The 16433-nt window shown below is 45.5% G+C and overlaps 1 protein-coding gene across 1 annotated transcript in view; it reads right to left on the reverse strand.

The window, feature by feature from the left end:
- The window catches only part of LOC127924828 (tetraspanin-18-like), an 18247-nt gene extending 8214 nt beyond the window's left edge, over positions 1–10033 (reverse strand). The window contains exons 1-4 of the mRNA XM_052509444.1: positions 9916–10033; positions 9110–9304; positions 6947–7021; positions 5103–5201 (exon numbers count right to left, since the gene is read on the reverse strand). Coding sequence (XP_052365404.1) covers positions 5103–5201; positions 6947–7021; positions 9110–9304; positions 9916–9978 — 432 coding nt within the window. The 5' untranslated portion in view covers positions 9979–10033. The remainder of the gene's footprint in view (positions 1–5102; positions 5202–6946; positions 7022–9109; positions 9305–9915) is intronic.
- Positions 10034–16433: the final 6400 nt, after the last annotated feature.

The raw sequence follows: 16433 nt of genomic DNA on the forward strand, positions 1-16433 counted from the left end.
ATTAGTACTGTATACAGACAGAGAGACATGGTAGATTAGTACTGTATACAGACAGAGAGACATGGTAGATTAGTACTGTATACAGACAGAGAGACATGGTAGATTAGTACTGTATACAGACAGAGAGAGACATGGTAGATTAGTACTGTATACAGACAGAGAGACATGGTAGATTAGTACTGTATACAGACAGAGAGACATGGTAGATTAGTACTGTATACAGACAGAGAGACATGGTAGATTAGTACTGTATACAGACAGAGAGACATGGTAGATTAGTACTGTATACAGACAGAGAGACATGGTAGATTAGTACTGTATATGGTAGATTAGTAGACAGAGAGAGACATGGTAGATTAGTACTGTATACAGACAGAGAGACATGGTAGATTAGTACTGTATACAGACAGAGAGACATGGTAGATTAGTACTGTATACAGACAGAGAGACATGGTAGATTAGTACTGTATACAGACAGAGAGACATGGTAGATTAGTACTGTATACAGACAGAGAGACATGGTAGATTAGTACTGTATACAGACAGAGAGACATGGTAGATTAGTACTGTATACAGACAGAGAGACATGGTAGATTAGTACTGTATACAGACAGAGAGACATGGTAGATTAGTACTGTATACAGACAGAGAGACATGGTAGATTAGTACTGTATACAGACAGAGAGACATGGTAGATTAGTACTGTATACAGACAGAGAGACATGGTAGATTAGTACTGTATACAGACAGAGAGACATGGTAGATTAGTACTGTATACAGACAGAGAGACATGGTAGATTAGTACTGTATACAGACAGAGAGACATGGTAGATTAGTACTGTATACAGACAGAGAGACATGGTAGATTAGTACTGTATACAGACAGAGAGACATGGTAGATTAGTACTGTATACAGACAGAGAGACATGGTAGATTAGTACTGTATACAGACAGAGAGACATGGTAGATTAGTACTGTATACAGACAGAGAGACATGGTAGATTAGTACTGTATACAGACAGAGAGACATGGTAGATTAGTACTGTATACAGACAGAGAGACATGGTAGATTAGTACTGTATACAGACAGAGAGACATGGTAGATTAGTACTGTATACAGACAGAGAGACATGGTAGATTAGTACTGTATACAGACAGAGAGACATGGTAGATTAGTACTGTATACAGACAGAGAGACATGGTAGATTAGTACTGTATACAGACAGAGAGACATGGTAGATTAGTACTGTATACAGACAGAGAGACATGGTAGATTAGTACTGTATACAGACAGAGAGACATGGTAGATTAGTACTGTATACAGACAGAGAGACATGGTAGATTAGTACTGTATACAGACAGAGAGACATGGTAGATTAGTACTGTATACAGACAGAGAGACATGGTAGATTAGTACTGTATACAGACAGAGAGACATGGTAGATTAGTACTGTATACAGACAGAGAGACATGGTAGATTAGTACTGTATACAGACAGAGAGACATGGTAGATTAGTACTGTATACAGACAGAGAGACATGGTAGATTAGTAGTACTGTATACAGACAGAGAGACATGGTAGATTAGTACTGTATACAGACAGAGAGACATGGTAGATTAGTACTGTATACAGACAGAGAGACATGGTAGATTAGTACTGTATACAGACAGAGAGACATGGTAGATTAGTACTGTATACAGACAGAGATTAGACATGGTAGATTAGTACTGTATACAGACAGAGAGACATGGTAGATTAGTACTGTATACAGACAGAGAGACATGGTAGATTAGTACTGTATACAGACAGAGAGACATGGTAGATTAGTACTGTATACAGACAGAGAGACATGGTAGATTAGTACTGTATACAGACAGAGAGACATGGTAGATTAGTACTGTATACAGACAGAGAGACATGGTAGATTAGTACTGTATACAGACAGAGAGACATGGTAGATTAGTACTGTATACAGAGAGACATGGTAGATTAGTACTGTATACAGACAGAGAGACATGGTAGATTAGTACTGTATAGTGACATGGTAGATTATACAGACAGACAGAGACATGGTAGATTAGTACTGTATACAGACAGAGAGACATGGTAGATTAGTACTGTATACAGACAGAGAGACATGGTAGATTAGTACTGTATACAGACAGAGAGACATGGTAGATTAGTACTGTATACAGACAGAGAGACATGTAGATTAGTACTGTATACAGACAGAGAGACATGGTAGATTAGTACTGTATACAGACAGAGAGACATGGTAGATTAGTACTGTATACAGACAGAGAGACATGGTAGATTAGTACTGTATACAGACAGAGAGACATGGTAGATTAGTACTGTATACAGACAGAGAGACATGGTAGATTAGTACTGTATACAGACAGAGAGACATGGTAGATTAGTACTGTATACAGACAGAGAGACATGGTAGATTAGTACTGTATACAGACAGAGAGACATGGTAGATTAGTACTGTATACAGACAGAGAGACATGGTAGATTAGTACTGTATACAGACAGAGAGACATGGTAGATTAGTACTGTATACAGACAGAGAGACATGGTAGATTAGTACTGTATACAGACAGAGAGACATGGTAGATTAGTACTGTATACAGACAGAGAGACATGGTAGATTAGTACTGTATACAGACAGAGAGACATGGTAGATTAGTACTGTATACAGACAGAGAGACATGGTAGATTAGTACTGTATACAGACAGAGAGACATGGTAGATTAGTACTGTATACAGACAGAGAGACATGGTAGATTAGTACTGTATACAGACAGAGAGACATGGTAGATTAGTACTGTTACAGACAGAGAGACATGGTAGATTAGTACTGTATACAGACAGAGAGACATGGTAGATTAGTACTGTATAGTGATGTTTTATACAGACAGAGAGACATGGTAGATTAGTACTGTATAGTGATGTTTTATACAGAGAGAGAGAGACATGGTAGATTAGTACTGTATACAGACAGAGAGACATGGTAGATTAGTACTGTATAGTGATGTTTTATACAGACAGAGAGACATGGTAGATTAGTACTGTATAGTGATGTTTTATACAGAGAGAGAGACATGGTAGATTAGTACTGTATAGTGATGTTTTATACAGAGAGAGAGACATGGTAGATTAGTACTGTATAGTGATGTTTTATACAGAGAGAGAGACATGGTAGATTAGTACTGTATAGTGATGTTTTATACAGAGAGAGAGACATGGTAGATTAGTACTGTATAGTGATGTTTTATACAGAGAGAGAGACATGGTAGATTAGTACTGTATAGTGATGTTTTATACAGACAGAGAGACATGGTAGATTAGTACTGTATACAGACAGAGAGACATGGTAGATTAGTACTGTATAGATTAGTACTGTATACAGACAGAGAGACATGGTAGATTAGTACTGTTACAGACAGAGAGACATGGTAGATTAGTACTGTATACAGACAGAGAGACATGGTAGATTAGTACTGTATACAGACAGAGAGACATGGTAGATTAGTACTGTATACAGACAGAGAGACATGGTAGATTAGTACTGTATACAGACAGAGAGACATGGTAGATTAGTACTGTATACAGACAGAGAGACATGGTAGATTAGTACTGTATACAGACAGAGAGACATGGTAGATTAGTACTGTATACAGACAGAGAGACATGGTAGATTAGTACTGTATACAGACAGAGAGACATGGTAGATTAGTACTGTATACAGACAGAGAGACATGGTAGATTAGTACTGTATACAGACAGAGAGACATGGTAGATTAGTACTGTATACAGACAGAGAGACATGGTAGATTAGTACTGTATACAGACAGAGAGACATGGTAGATTAGTACTGTATACAGACAGAGAGACATGGTAGATTAGTACTGTATACAGACAGAGAGACATGGTAGATTAGTACTGTATAGTGATGTTTTATACAGACAGAGAGACATGGTAGATTAGTACTGTATACAGACAGAGAGACATGGTAGATTAGTACTGTATACAGACAGAGAGACATGGTAGATTAGTACTGTATACAGACAGAGAGACATGGTAGATTAGTACTGTATACAGACAGAGAGACATGGTAGATTAGTACTGTATAGTGATGTTTTATACAGACAGAGAGACATGGTAGATTAGTACTGTATAGTGATGTTTTATACAGACAGAGAGACGTGGTAGATTAGTACTGTATAGTGATGTTTTATACAGACAGAAATGAGGCTGATAGTAATAATAGACAGAGTGGACTGTCTCTGGAGCCGCGGACCCTGACCCGGACCCTGACCGGACCCTGAGACCCGGACCCCAGACAGACAGACCGACCCTGACCGGACCCTGACCAGAGAGACCCTGGTAGACCCTGAGACCCAGACAGAGACCCTGAGACCCTGACCCGACCCTGACCGACCCTGACAGAGACCTAGATTAGACCCTGACCGACCCTGTACTGACCCTGATGGACCCTGACCGACCCTGATAGTAATAGACCCTGACCCTGACCCAGACCCTGACCGACCCTGACCGACCCTGACCCGGACCCTGACCCCGACCGACCCTGACCGGACCCTGACCGGACCCTGACCCTGACCCTGACCGGACCCGGACCGGCCCCTGACCCTGACCGGACCCTGACCGACCCTGACCCTGACCCGGAGACCCTGACCCTGACCCAGACCCTGTGACCCTGACCGGACCCAGACCCTGACCCTGACCCTGACCCTGACCCGACCCTGACCCTGACCAGACCCTGACCGACCCTGACCCTGACCCGGACCCTGACCGGACCCTGACCCGACCCTGACCCTGACCGGACCCTGACCGGACCCGGACCCTGACCGGACCCTGACCGACCCTGACCCGACCCTGACCGGACCCGGACCCTGACCCGGACCCTGACCGTACCCTGACCGGACCCTGACCCGGACCCTGACCCTGACCGGACCCTGACCGGACCCTGACCCGGACCCTGACCGGATCCGGACCCTGACCCGGACCCTGACCGGATCCGGACCCTGACCCGGACCGGACCCGAACCCTGACCGGACCCTGATCGGACTCTTACGGTTGTCATGAGGGCGTTCCACGTGGAGGTGAAGACGTCCGTGTTGTTGTGTCCCTGGTAGTGTCTCTTCAGATCTCTGGTAAACTTCTCTCTGGTGAGCTGCACAATAAAGAGAATAGTGTCTTTAGGATTCTAACGAACAGTTTACGACGTCCTTTTAAAACCACGGCAACCTCTAACGGTCTCGATAACCCTTTGGCCAGAATTCTAATTGAGAATCGTTACCAGGTGCTTTACGGTGAGTTCGTTTGCTTGGACAACCCCATTACCGTAGCAACGCCACGGTACTGTTTCCCTGTTGTAGCTGATTCCTCCAAGCACTTTCAGTTAAAAGTCTCCACGACAGGCTTGTTTTGACAACCCCATTACCGTAGCAACCCCTGTAAAAGGCATCCCTCACGGTCGTCGTATCTGGGACTGATGCCGGATAGTGTAAGTACATCCCCCTGTCCTAATATGGGCGTACCTGTATCTGGGACTGATGCCTGATAGTGTAAGAACACCCTGTCCTAATATGGGCGTGCCTGTATCTGGGACTGATGCCTGATAGTGTAAGAACACCCTGTCCTAATATGGGCGTACCTGTATCTGGGACTGATGCCTGATAGTGTAAGAACACCCTGTCCTAATATGGGCGTGCCTGTATCTGGGACTGATGCCTGATAGTGTAAGTCCACCCTGTCCTAATATGGGCGTACCTGTATCTGGGACTGATGCCTGATAGTGTAAGTCCACCCTGTCCTAATATGGGCGTACCTGTATCTGGGACTGATGCCTGATAGTGTAAGAACACCCTGCCTGTATCTGGGACTGATGCCTGATAGTGTAAGTCCACCCTGTCCTAATATGGGCGTGCCTGTATCTGGGACTGATGCCTGATAGTGTAAGTCCACCCTGTCCTAATATGGGCGTGCCTGTATCTGGGACTGATGCCTGATAGTGTAAGAACACCCTGCCTGTATCTGGGACTGATGCCTGATAGTGTAAGTCCACCCTGTCCTAATATGGGCGTACCTGTATCTGGGACTGATGCCTGATAGTGTAAGTCCACCCTGTCCTAATATGGGCGTGCCTGTATCTGGGACTGATGCCTGAGTGTAAGAACACCCTGCCTGTATCTGGGACTGATGCCTGATAGTGTAAGTCCACCCTGTCCTAATATGGGCGTGCCTGTATCTGGGACTGATGCCTGATAGTGTAAGTACACCCTGTCCTAATACGGGCGTGCCTGTATCTGGGACTGATGCCTGATAGTGTAAGTCCACCCTGTCCTAATACGGGCGTACCTGTATCTGGGACTGATGCCTGATAGTGTAAGTCCACCCTGCCTGTATCTGGGACTGATGCCTGATAGTGTAAGTCCACCCTGGGTCCTCCAAATACAGGGCGTGCCTGTATCTGGGACTGATGCCTGATAGTGTAAGTCCACCCTGTCCTAATACGGGCGTACCTGTATCTGGGACTGATGCCTGTAGTGTAAGAATTTTCCACTGATGCCTAATAAGGTCGTAAAACCTGTATCTGGGACTGATGCCTGATAGTGTAAGAACACCCTGTCCTAATATGGGCGTGCCTGTATCTGGGACTGATGCCTGATAGTGTAAGAACACCCTGTCCTAATATGGGCGTGCCTGTATCTGGGACTGATGCCTGATAGTGTAAGAACACCCTGCCTGTATCTGGGACTGATGCCTGATAGTGTAAGTCCACCCTGTCCTAATATGGGCGTGCCTGTATCTGGGACTGATGCCTGATAGTGTAAGTCCACCCTGTCCTAATACGGGCGTAACGTCCTGATGAGGTTACCGGATTCCAATCAGAGAGAGAAACAGAGAAACACTCACATGCTCCCGGAATACGAAGGCCAAGATGGCTGCTGCTAACTCTGCCAGGAAGATGACCAGGATGAGCAGGAAGAACTGAGGAGAGGGAGAGAGAAGAGGGACAATCAGAATAGTGACTCCATTCACTAAACACTTTAGGTAAAAATGGCTGCTAACTCTGGGACCTCATAAATAAAACTCAATATACAGACAGAGATCGGATCCCCCGAGTTGACACGGTACAAATCTGTCATTCTGCCCCATGAACAAGGCAGTTAACCCACTGTTCCCCGGTAGGCTATCATTGTAAAATAAGAATGTGTTCTTAACTGACTTGCCAAGTTAAATAAAGGTCAAATAAAAAAATAAATACAAAATAAGTCAAAGATCTCCTCTTCCGTTTCAGTGACCAATAATTAACACACCATAATTTAGTCCACTAGGTGGCACTATTTCTCATATCGTTGTACTACCTGAATAACCCCAGCTTTTTACAGCATCAAGGTACCAGCTGAGACATCTTATAGGCAACCATAATGATTAGTGTAGACGAGGTGAAGGTTCAGGAGGGAAATAGTTGTTGATCACCAATATCCAATTACCAGCACTTTTCTGTAGATAACTAACCAGCATAATATAGATAACTAACCAACTCATAATGTAGAGTAGATAACTGACATAATGTAGAGTAGATAACTAAACCAAACATAATGTAGAGTAGATAACTAACCAATCATAATGTAGAGTAGATAACTAACCAGACATAATGTAGAGTAGATAACTAGCCAAACATAATGTAGAGTAGGTAACTAACCAAACATAATGTAGAGTAGATAACTAACCAGACATAATGTAGAGTAGATAACTAACCAAACATAATGTAGAGTAGATAACTAACCAAACATAATGTAGAGTAGATAACTAACCAGACATAATGTAGAGTAGATAACTAACCAAACATAATGTAGAGTAGATAACTAACCAACATAATGTAGAGTAGATAACTAACCAGACATAATGTAGAGTAGATAACTAACCAAACATAATGTAGAGTAGATAACTAACCAGACATAATGTAGAGTAGATAACTAACCAAACATAATGTAGAGTAGATAACTAACCAGACATAATGTAGAGTAGATAACTAACCAAACATAATGTAGAGTAGATAACTAACCAAACATAATGTAGAGTAGATAACTAACCAGACATAATGTAGAGTAGATAACTAACCAAACATAATGTAGAGTAGATAACTAACCAAACATAATGTAGAGTAGATAACTAACCAGACATAAGAGTAGATAACTAACCAGACATAATGTAGAGTAGATAATGTAGAGTAGATAACTAACCAAACATAATGTAGAGTAGATAACTAACCAAACATAATGTAGAGTAGATAACTAACCAAACATAATGTAGAGTAGATAACTAACCAAACATAATGTAGAGTAGATAACTAACCAGACATAATGTAGAGTAGATAACTAACCAAACATAATGTAGAGTAGATAACTAACCAAACATAATGTAGAGTAGATAACTAACCAAACATAATGTAGAGTAGATAACTAACCAAACATAATGTAGAGTAGATAACTAACCAAACATAATGTAGAGTAGATAACTAACCAGACATAATGTAGAGTAGATAACTAACCAAACATAATGTAGAGTAGATAACTAACCAAACATAATGTAGAGTAGATAACTAACCAAACATAATGTAGAGTAGATAACTAACCAAACATAATGTAGAGTAGATAACTAACCAAACATAATGTAGAGTAGATAACTAACCAAACATAATGTAGAGTAGATAACTAACCAAACATAAATAGATAACTAGAGTAGATAACTAACCAGACATAATGTAGAGTAGATAACTAACCAAACATAATGTAGAGTAGATAACTAACCAAACATAATGTAGAGTAGATAACTAACCAGACATAATGTAGAGTAGATAACTAACCAAACATAATGTAGAGTAGATAACTAACCAAACATAATGTAGAGTAGATAACTAACCAGACATAATGTAGAGTAGATAACTAACCAGACATAATGTAGAGTAGATAACTAACCAAACATAGAGTAGATAACTAACCAAACATAACGTAGAGTAGTTGACTTACAAAGAGGAATGTTTCTAGCACTATTATAACACACTGAACGTACAAAGAGCAGCAGACACTTGTTCTCCCGGATGGCTCCGCAGCAGCCCAGGAAGCCGAGGAGGAAGAGCATTGCTCCCATGGCCAGGATGATGTAAACCCCAGTGAAGAGCAGAGGGTTGGCTGCTACGATCTCTCTGAAGCCCATAGGGTCCACCAGTACCCACACACCCACACCAAGCAGGAAGGAGCCTCCTAACTGGACCAGACATACACACAGAGAGAGGGAGCCAATCAGAATAGGAGAGACACACAGGCAGCCAATCATAACAGAGTATAGCCAGGAAGAAGGAAGTACAGTAGGAAGTTGATGTCTGATATAACTGGGAGAGGCCATCAGACAGCAGAACATCAGACAGCAGAACATCAGACAGTAGAACATCAGACAGCAGAACATCAGACAGCAGAACATCAGACAGCAGAACATCAGACAGCAGAACATCAGACAGCAGAACATCAGACAGCAGAACATCAGACAGCAGAACATCAGACAGCAGAACATCAGACAGTCAGAACATCAGAACATCAGACAGCAGAACATCAGACAGCAGAACATCAGACAGCAGAACATCAGACAGCAGAACATCAGACAGCAGAACATCAGACAGCAGAACATCAGACAGCAGAACATCAGACAGCAGAACATCAGACAGCAGAACATCAGACAGTAGAACATCAGACAGTAGAACATCAGACAGTAGAACATCAGACAGCAGAACATCAGACAGCAGAACATCAGACAGTAGAACATCAGACAGCAGAACATCAGACAGCAGAACAGGGAGTGTAAAGCAAGCAGCATGTACTCACAAAAATGAGGAAGTTGAAGATGAACATGAGGTACTTGATACAGCTGAGACAGTCCCCTTCCATGGCCGTTCCCTGTGCTGAAGCCTCCCCGGACCCCTGCAGAAACACACACACACACACACACACACACACACACACACACACACACACACACACACACACACACACACACACACACACACACACACACACACACACACACACACACACACACACACACACACACACACACACACACACACACACACACACACACACACACACAGAGAGAGAGGCCTGTTAATTACTGAGAAGCATAGAGGCCTGTACAACATAAAACAAAAGAAGGTTATGCCATAGCGTGTCTCCAGGATGGGTGAGCTGCAGTTCACCTACGGGTCTTTGGGCTCTAGAGAAGTTAAATCGTCCTCTTAGAGACTGAGGTGAGAAGAGCCGTCGTCTCCTCTCTTCCACAACAAGGAGATTCAAGGACAGACATGAGAGAGTAAAAGCAAAGCGCAGAGAGACGTCAGTCCCCAAGAGATTGTGGGAACCTGTCACTGCCAGGCTGAGTCCCCGAGTGACTCGTGAGCGACTCTGTGTCATGTGGGGACCGTGTGGGAGGATGTGTTATACTTCGTCAGAATCAGTGGATCCTGGCGTGATGAGGACCAACAGTCTCTTCCAGCTATGATGGTGTTGACCAGGACGACGCCACCTGCTGCCACCTATCACAGCTGACTCACTTCACATGCTGCAGTGACACCGTTCAGACGACACAAACCTCGTCACTTAGATAGGCAGTGTGCTGTCTGTCTGACCTCGTCACTTAGATAGGCAGTGTGCTGTCTGTCTGACCTCGTCACTTAGATAGGCAGTGTGCTGTCTGTCTGACCTTAGATAGGCAGTGTGCTGTCTGTCTGACCTCATCACTTAGATAGGCAGTGTGCTGTCTGTCTGACCTCGTCACTTAGATAGGCAGTGTGCTGTCTGTCTGACCTCGTCACTTAGATAGGCAGTGTGCTGTCTGTCTGACCTTAGATAGGCAGTGTGCTGTCTGTCTGACCTCATCACTTAGATAGGCAGTGTGCTGTCTGTCTGACCTCGTCACTTAGATAGGCAGTGTGCTGTCTGTCTGACCTCGTCACTTAGATAGGCAGTGTGCTGTCTGTCTGACCTCGTCACTTAGATAGGCAGTGTGCTGTCTGTCTGACCTCGTCACTTAGATAGGCAGTGTGCTGTCTGTCTAGAGGCAGTGTGCTGTCTCTGATCACTTAGATAGGCAGTGTGCTGTCTGTCTGACCTCATCACTTAGATAGGCAGTGTGCTGTCTGTCTGACCTCATCACTTAGATAGGCAGTGTGCTGTCTGTCTGACCTTATCACTTAGATAGGCAGTGTGCTGTCTGTCTGACCTCGTCACTTAGATAGGCAGTGTGTCTGTCTGTCTGACCTTAGATAGGCAGTGTGCTGTCTGTCTGACCTTAGATAGGCAGTGTGCTGTCTGTCTGACCTCGTCACTTAGATAGGCAGTGTGCTGTCTGTCTGACCTCGTCACTTAGATAGGCAGTGTGCTGTCTGTCTGACCTCGTCACTTAGATAGGCAGTGTGCTGTCTGTCTGACCTTAGATAGGCAGTGTGCTGTCTGTCTGACCTCGTCACTTAGATAGGCAGTGTGCTGTCTGTCTGACCTCGTCACTTAGATAGGCAGTGTGCTGTCTGTCTGACCTCGTCACTTAGATAGGCAGTGTGCTGTCTGTCTGACCTCGTCACTTAGATAGGCAGTGTGCTGTCTGTCTGACCTCGTCACTTAGATAGGCAGTGTGCTGTCTGTCTGACCTTAGATAGGCAGTGTGCTGTCTGTCTGACCTCGTCACTTAGATAGGCAGTGTGCTGTCTGTCTGACCTCGTCACTTAGATAGGCAGTGTGCTGTCTGTCTGATCACTTAGATAGGCAGTGTGCTGTCTGTCTGACCTTAGATAGGCAGTGTGCTGTCTGTCTGACCTCGTCACTTAGATAGGCAGTGTGCTGTCTGTCTGACCTTAGATAGGCAGTGTGCTGTCTGTCTGACCTCGTCACTTAGATAGGCAGTGTGCTGTCTGTCTGACCTCGTCACTTAGATAGGCAGTGTGCTGTCTGTCTGACCTCGTCACTAGATAGGCAGTCACTTAGATAGGCAGTGTGTCTGTCTGTCTGACTTAGATAGGCAGTGTGCTGTCTGTCTGACCTCGTCACTTAGATAGGCAGTGTGCTGTCTGTCTGACCTCGTCACTTAGATAGGCAGTGTGCTGTCTGTCTGAGGCAGTGTGCTGTCTGTCATCACTTAGATAGGCAGTGTGCTGTCTGTCTGACCTCGTCACTTAGATAGGCAGTGTGCTGTCTGTCTGACCTTAGATAGGCAGTGTGCTGTCTGTCTGACCTCGTCACTTAGATAGGCAGTGTGCTGTCTGTCTGACCTCATCACTTAGATAGGCAGTGTGCTGTCTGTCTGACCTTAGATAGGCAGTGTGCTGTCTGTCATCACTTAGATAGGCAGTGTGCTGTCTGTCTGACCTTAGATAGGCAGTGTGCTGTCTGTCTGACCTTAGATAGGCAGTGTGCTGTCTGTCTGACCTTAGATAGGCAGTGTGCTGTCTGTCTGACCTCGTCACTTAGATAGGCAGTGTGCTGTCTGTCGTCACTTAGATAGGCAGTGTGCTGTCTGTCATCACTTAGATAGGCAGTGTGCTGTCTGTCTGACCTTAGATAGGCAGTGTGCTGTCTGTCATCACTTAGATAGGCAGTGTGCTGTCTGTCGTCACTTAGATAGGCAGTGTGCTGTCTGTCGTCACTTAGATAGGCAGTGTGCTGTCTGTCATCACTTAGATAGGCAGTGTGCTGTCTGTCGTCACTTAGATAGGCAGTGTGCTGTCTGTCTGACCTTATCACTTAGATAGGCAGTGTGCTGTCTGTCTGACCTTAGATAGGCAGTGTGCTGTCTGTCTGACCTCGTCCTTAGATAGGCAGTGTGCTGTCTGTCTGACCTCGTCACTTAGATAGGCAGTGTGCTGTCTGTCTGACCTCGTCACTTAGATAGGCAGTGTGCTGTCTGTCTGACCTCATCACTTAGATAGGCAGTGTGCTGTCTGTCTGACCTTAGATAGGCAGTGTGCTGTCTGTCTGACCTCATCACTTAGATAGGCAGTGTGCTGTCTGTCTGACCTCGTCACTTAGATAGGCAGTGTGCTGTCTGTCTGACCTCATCACTTAGATAGGCAGTGTGCTGTCTGTCTGACCTCGTCACTTAGATAGGCAGTGTGCTGTCTGTCTGACCTTAGATAGGCAGTTAGATAGGCAGTGTGCTGTCTGTCTGAGGCAGTGTGCTGTCTGTCTGAACTTAGATAGGCAGTGTGCTGTCTGTCTGACCTTAGATAGGCAGTGTGCTGTCTGTCTGACCTCGTCACTTAGATAGGCAGTGTGCTGTCTGTCTGACCTCGTCACTTAGATAGGCAGTGTGCTGTCTGTCTGACCTCTGTCACTTAGATAGGCAGTGTGCTGTCTGTCTGACCTCGTCACTTAGATAGGCAGTGTGCTGTCTGTCTGACCTTAGATAGGCAGTGTGCTGTCTGTCTGACCTTAGATAGGCAGTGTGCTGTCTGTCTGACCTCGTCACTTAGATAGGCAGTGTGCTGTCTGTCTGACCCTTAGATAGGCAGTGTGCTGTCTGTCTGACCTTAGATAGGCAGTGTGCTGTCTGTCTGTCACTTAGATAGGCAGTGTGCTGTCTGTCTGACCTTAGATAGGCAGTGTGCTGTCTGTCTGACCTTAGATAGGCAGTGTGCTGTCTGTCTGACCTCGTCACTTAGATAGGCAGTGTGCTGTCTGTCTGACCTCGTCACTTAGATAGGCAGTGTGCTGTCTGTCTGACCTCGTCACTTAGATAGGCAGTGTGCTGTCTGTCTGCAGTGTGCTGTCTGTCTGACCTTAGATAGGCAGTGTGCTGTCTGTCTGACCTCGTCACTTAGATAGGCAGTGTGCTGTCTGTCTGACCTCATCACTTAGATAGGCAGTGTGCTGTCTGTCTGAGGCAGTGTGCTCTGTCTCACTTAGATAGGCAGTGTGCTGTCTGTCTGACCTGACCTCGTCACTTAGATAGGCAGTGTGCTGTCTGTCACTCACTGACCTTAGATAGGCAGTGTGCTGTCTGTCTGACCTTAGATAGGCAGTGTGCTGTCTGTCTGACCTCGTCACTTAGATAGGCAGTGTGCTGTCTGTCTGACCTCATCACTTAGATAGGCAGTGTGCTGTCTGTCTGACCTTAGATAGGCAGTGTGCTGTCTGTCTGACCTCATCACTTAGATAGGCAGTGTGCTGTCTGTCTGACCTCGTCACTTAGATAGGCAGTGTGCTGTCTGTCTGACCTTAGATAGGCAGTGTGCTGTCTGTCTGACCTTAGATAGGCAGTGTGCTGTCTGTCTGACCTCGTCACTTAGATAGGCAGTGTGCTGTCTGTCTGACCTTAGATAGGCAGTGTGCTGTCTGTCTGACCCTCACTTAGATAGGCAGTGTGCTGTCTGTCTGTCTGTCACTTAGATAGGCAGTGTGCTGTCTGTCTGACCTCATCACTTAGATAGGCAGTGTGCTGTCTGTCTGACCTCGTCACTTAGATAGGCAGTGTGCTGTCTGTCTGACCTTAGATAGGCAGTGTGCTGTCTGTCTGACCTCGTCACTTAGATAGGCAGTGTGCTGTCTGTCTGCAGTGTGCTGTCTCGTCACTTAGATAGGCAGTGTGCTGTCTGTCTGACCTCGTCACTTAGATAGGCAGTGTGCTGTCTGTCTGACCTTAGATAGGCAGTGTGCTGTCTGTCTGACCTCGTCACTTAGATAGGCAGTGTGCTGTCTGTCTGACCTAGGCAGTGTGTCACTTAGATAGGCAGTGTGCTGTCTGTCTGACCTCGTCCTTAGATAGGCAGTGTGCTGTCTGTCTGACCTTAGATAGGCAGTGTGCTGTCTGTCTGACCTCTGACCTTAGATAGGCAGTGTGCTGTCTGTCTGACCTCTTAGATCACTTAGATAGGCAGTGTGCTGTCTGTCTGACCTTAGATAGGCAGTGTGCTGTCTGTCTGATCACTTAGATAGGCAGTGTGCTGTCTGTCTGACCTCGTCACTTAGATAGGCAGTGTGCTGTGCTTAGATAGGCAGTGTGCTGTCTGACCTGAGGCAGTGTGCTGTCTGTCGTCACTTAGATAGGCAGTGTGCTGTCTGTCTGACCTTAGATAGGCAGTGTGCTGTCTGTCTGACCTTAGATAGGCAGTGTGCTGTCTGTCTGACCTCATCACTTAGATAGGCAGTGTGCTGTCTGTCTGACCTTAGATAGGCAGTGTGCTGTCTGTCTGACCTTAGATAGGCAGTGTGCTGTCTGTCTGACCTCATCACTTAGATAGGCAGTGTGCTGTCTGTCTGACCTCATCACTTAGATAGGCAGTGTGCTGTCTGTCTGACCTTAGATAGGCAGTGTGCTGTCTGTCTGACCTTAGATAGGCAGTGTGCTGTCTGTCTGACCTCGTCACTTAGATAGGCAGTGTGCTGTCTGTCTGATAGGCAGTGTGCTGTCTGTCTGACCTCGTCACTTAGATAGGCAGTGTGCTGTCTGTCTGACCTTAGATAGGCAGTGTGCTGTCTGTCTGACCTCATCACTTAGATAGGCAGTGTGCTGTCTGTCTGACCTCGTCACTTAGATAGGCAGTGTGCTGTCTGTCTGACCTCGTCACTTAGATAGGCAGTGTGCTGTCTGTCTGACCTCGTCACTTAGATAGGCAGTGTGCTGTCTGTCTGACCTCGTCACTTAGATAGGCAGTGTGCTGTCTGTCTGACCTCGTCACTTAGATAGGCAGTGTGCTGTCTGTCTGACCTTAGATAGGCAGTGTGCTGTCTGTCTGACCTTAGATAGGCAGTGTGCTGTCTGTCTGACCTCATCACTTAGATAGGCAGTGTGCTGTCTGTCTGACCTCGTCACTTAGATAGGCAGTGTGCTGTCTGTCTGACCTCGTCACTTAGATAGGCAGTGTGCTGTCTGTCTGACCTTAGATAGGCAGTGTGCTGTCTGTCTGTCCTTAGATAGGCAGTGTGCTGTCTGTCTGACCTTCAGATAGGCAGTGTGCTGTCTGTCTGTGCTGTCTGTCTGACCTTATCACTTAGATAGGCAGTGTGCTGTCTGTCTGACCTTAGATAGGCAGTGTGCTGTCTGTCTGACCTTAGATAGGCAGTGTGCTGTCTGTCTGACCTTAGATAGGCAGTGTGCTGTCTGTCACTTAGATAGGCAGTGTGCTGTCTGTCTGACCTTAGATAGGCAGTGTGCTGTCTGTCTGACCTTAGATAGGCAGTGTGCTGTCTGTCTGACCTCATCACTTAGATAGGCAGTGTGCTGTCTGTCTGACCTCATCACTTAGATAGGCAGTGTGCTGTCTGTCTGACCTTAGATAGGCAGTGTGCTGTCTGTCTGACCTTAGATAGGCAGTGTGCTGTCTGTCTGACCTCGTCACTTAGATAGGCAGTGTGCT

Source organism: Oncorhynchus keta, unplaced genomic scaffold (assembly GCF_023373465.1).
Source record: "Oncorhynchus keta strain PuntledgeMale-10-30-2019 unplaced genomic scaffold, Oket_V2 Un_contig_4578_pilon_pilon, whole genome shotgun sequence".
In the NCBI taxonomy this organism is placed as follows: domain Eukaryota; kingdom Metazoa; phylum Chordata; class Actinopteri; order Salmoniformes; family Salmonidae; genus Oncorhynchus; species Oncorhynchus keta.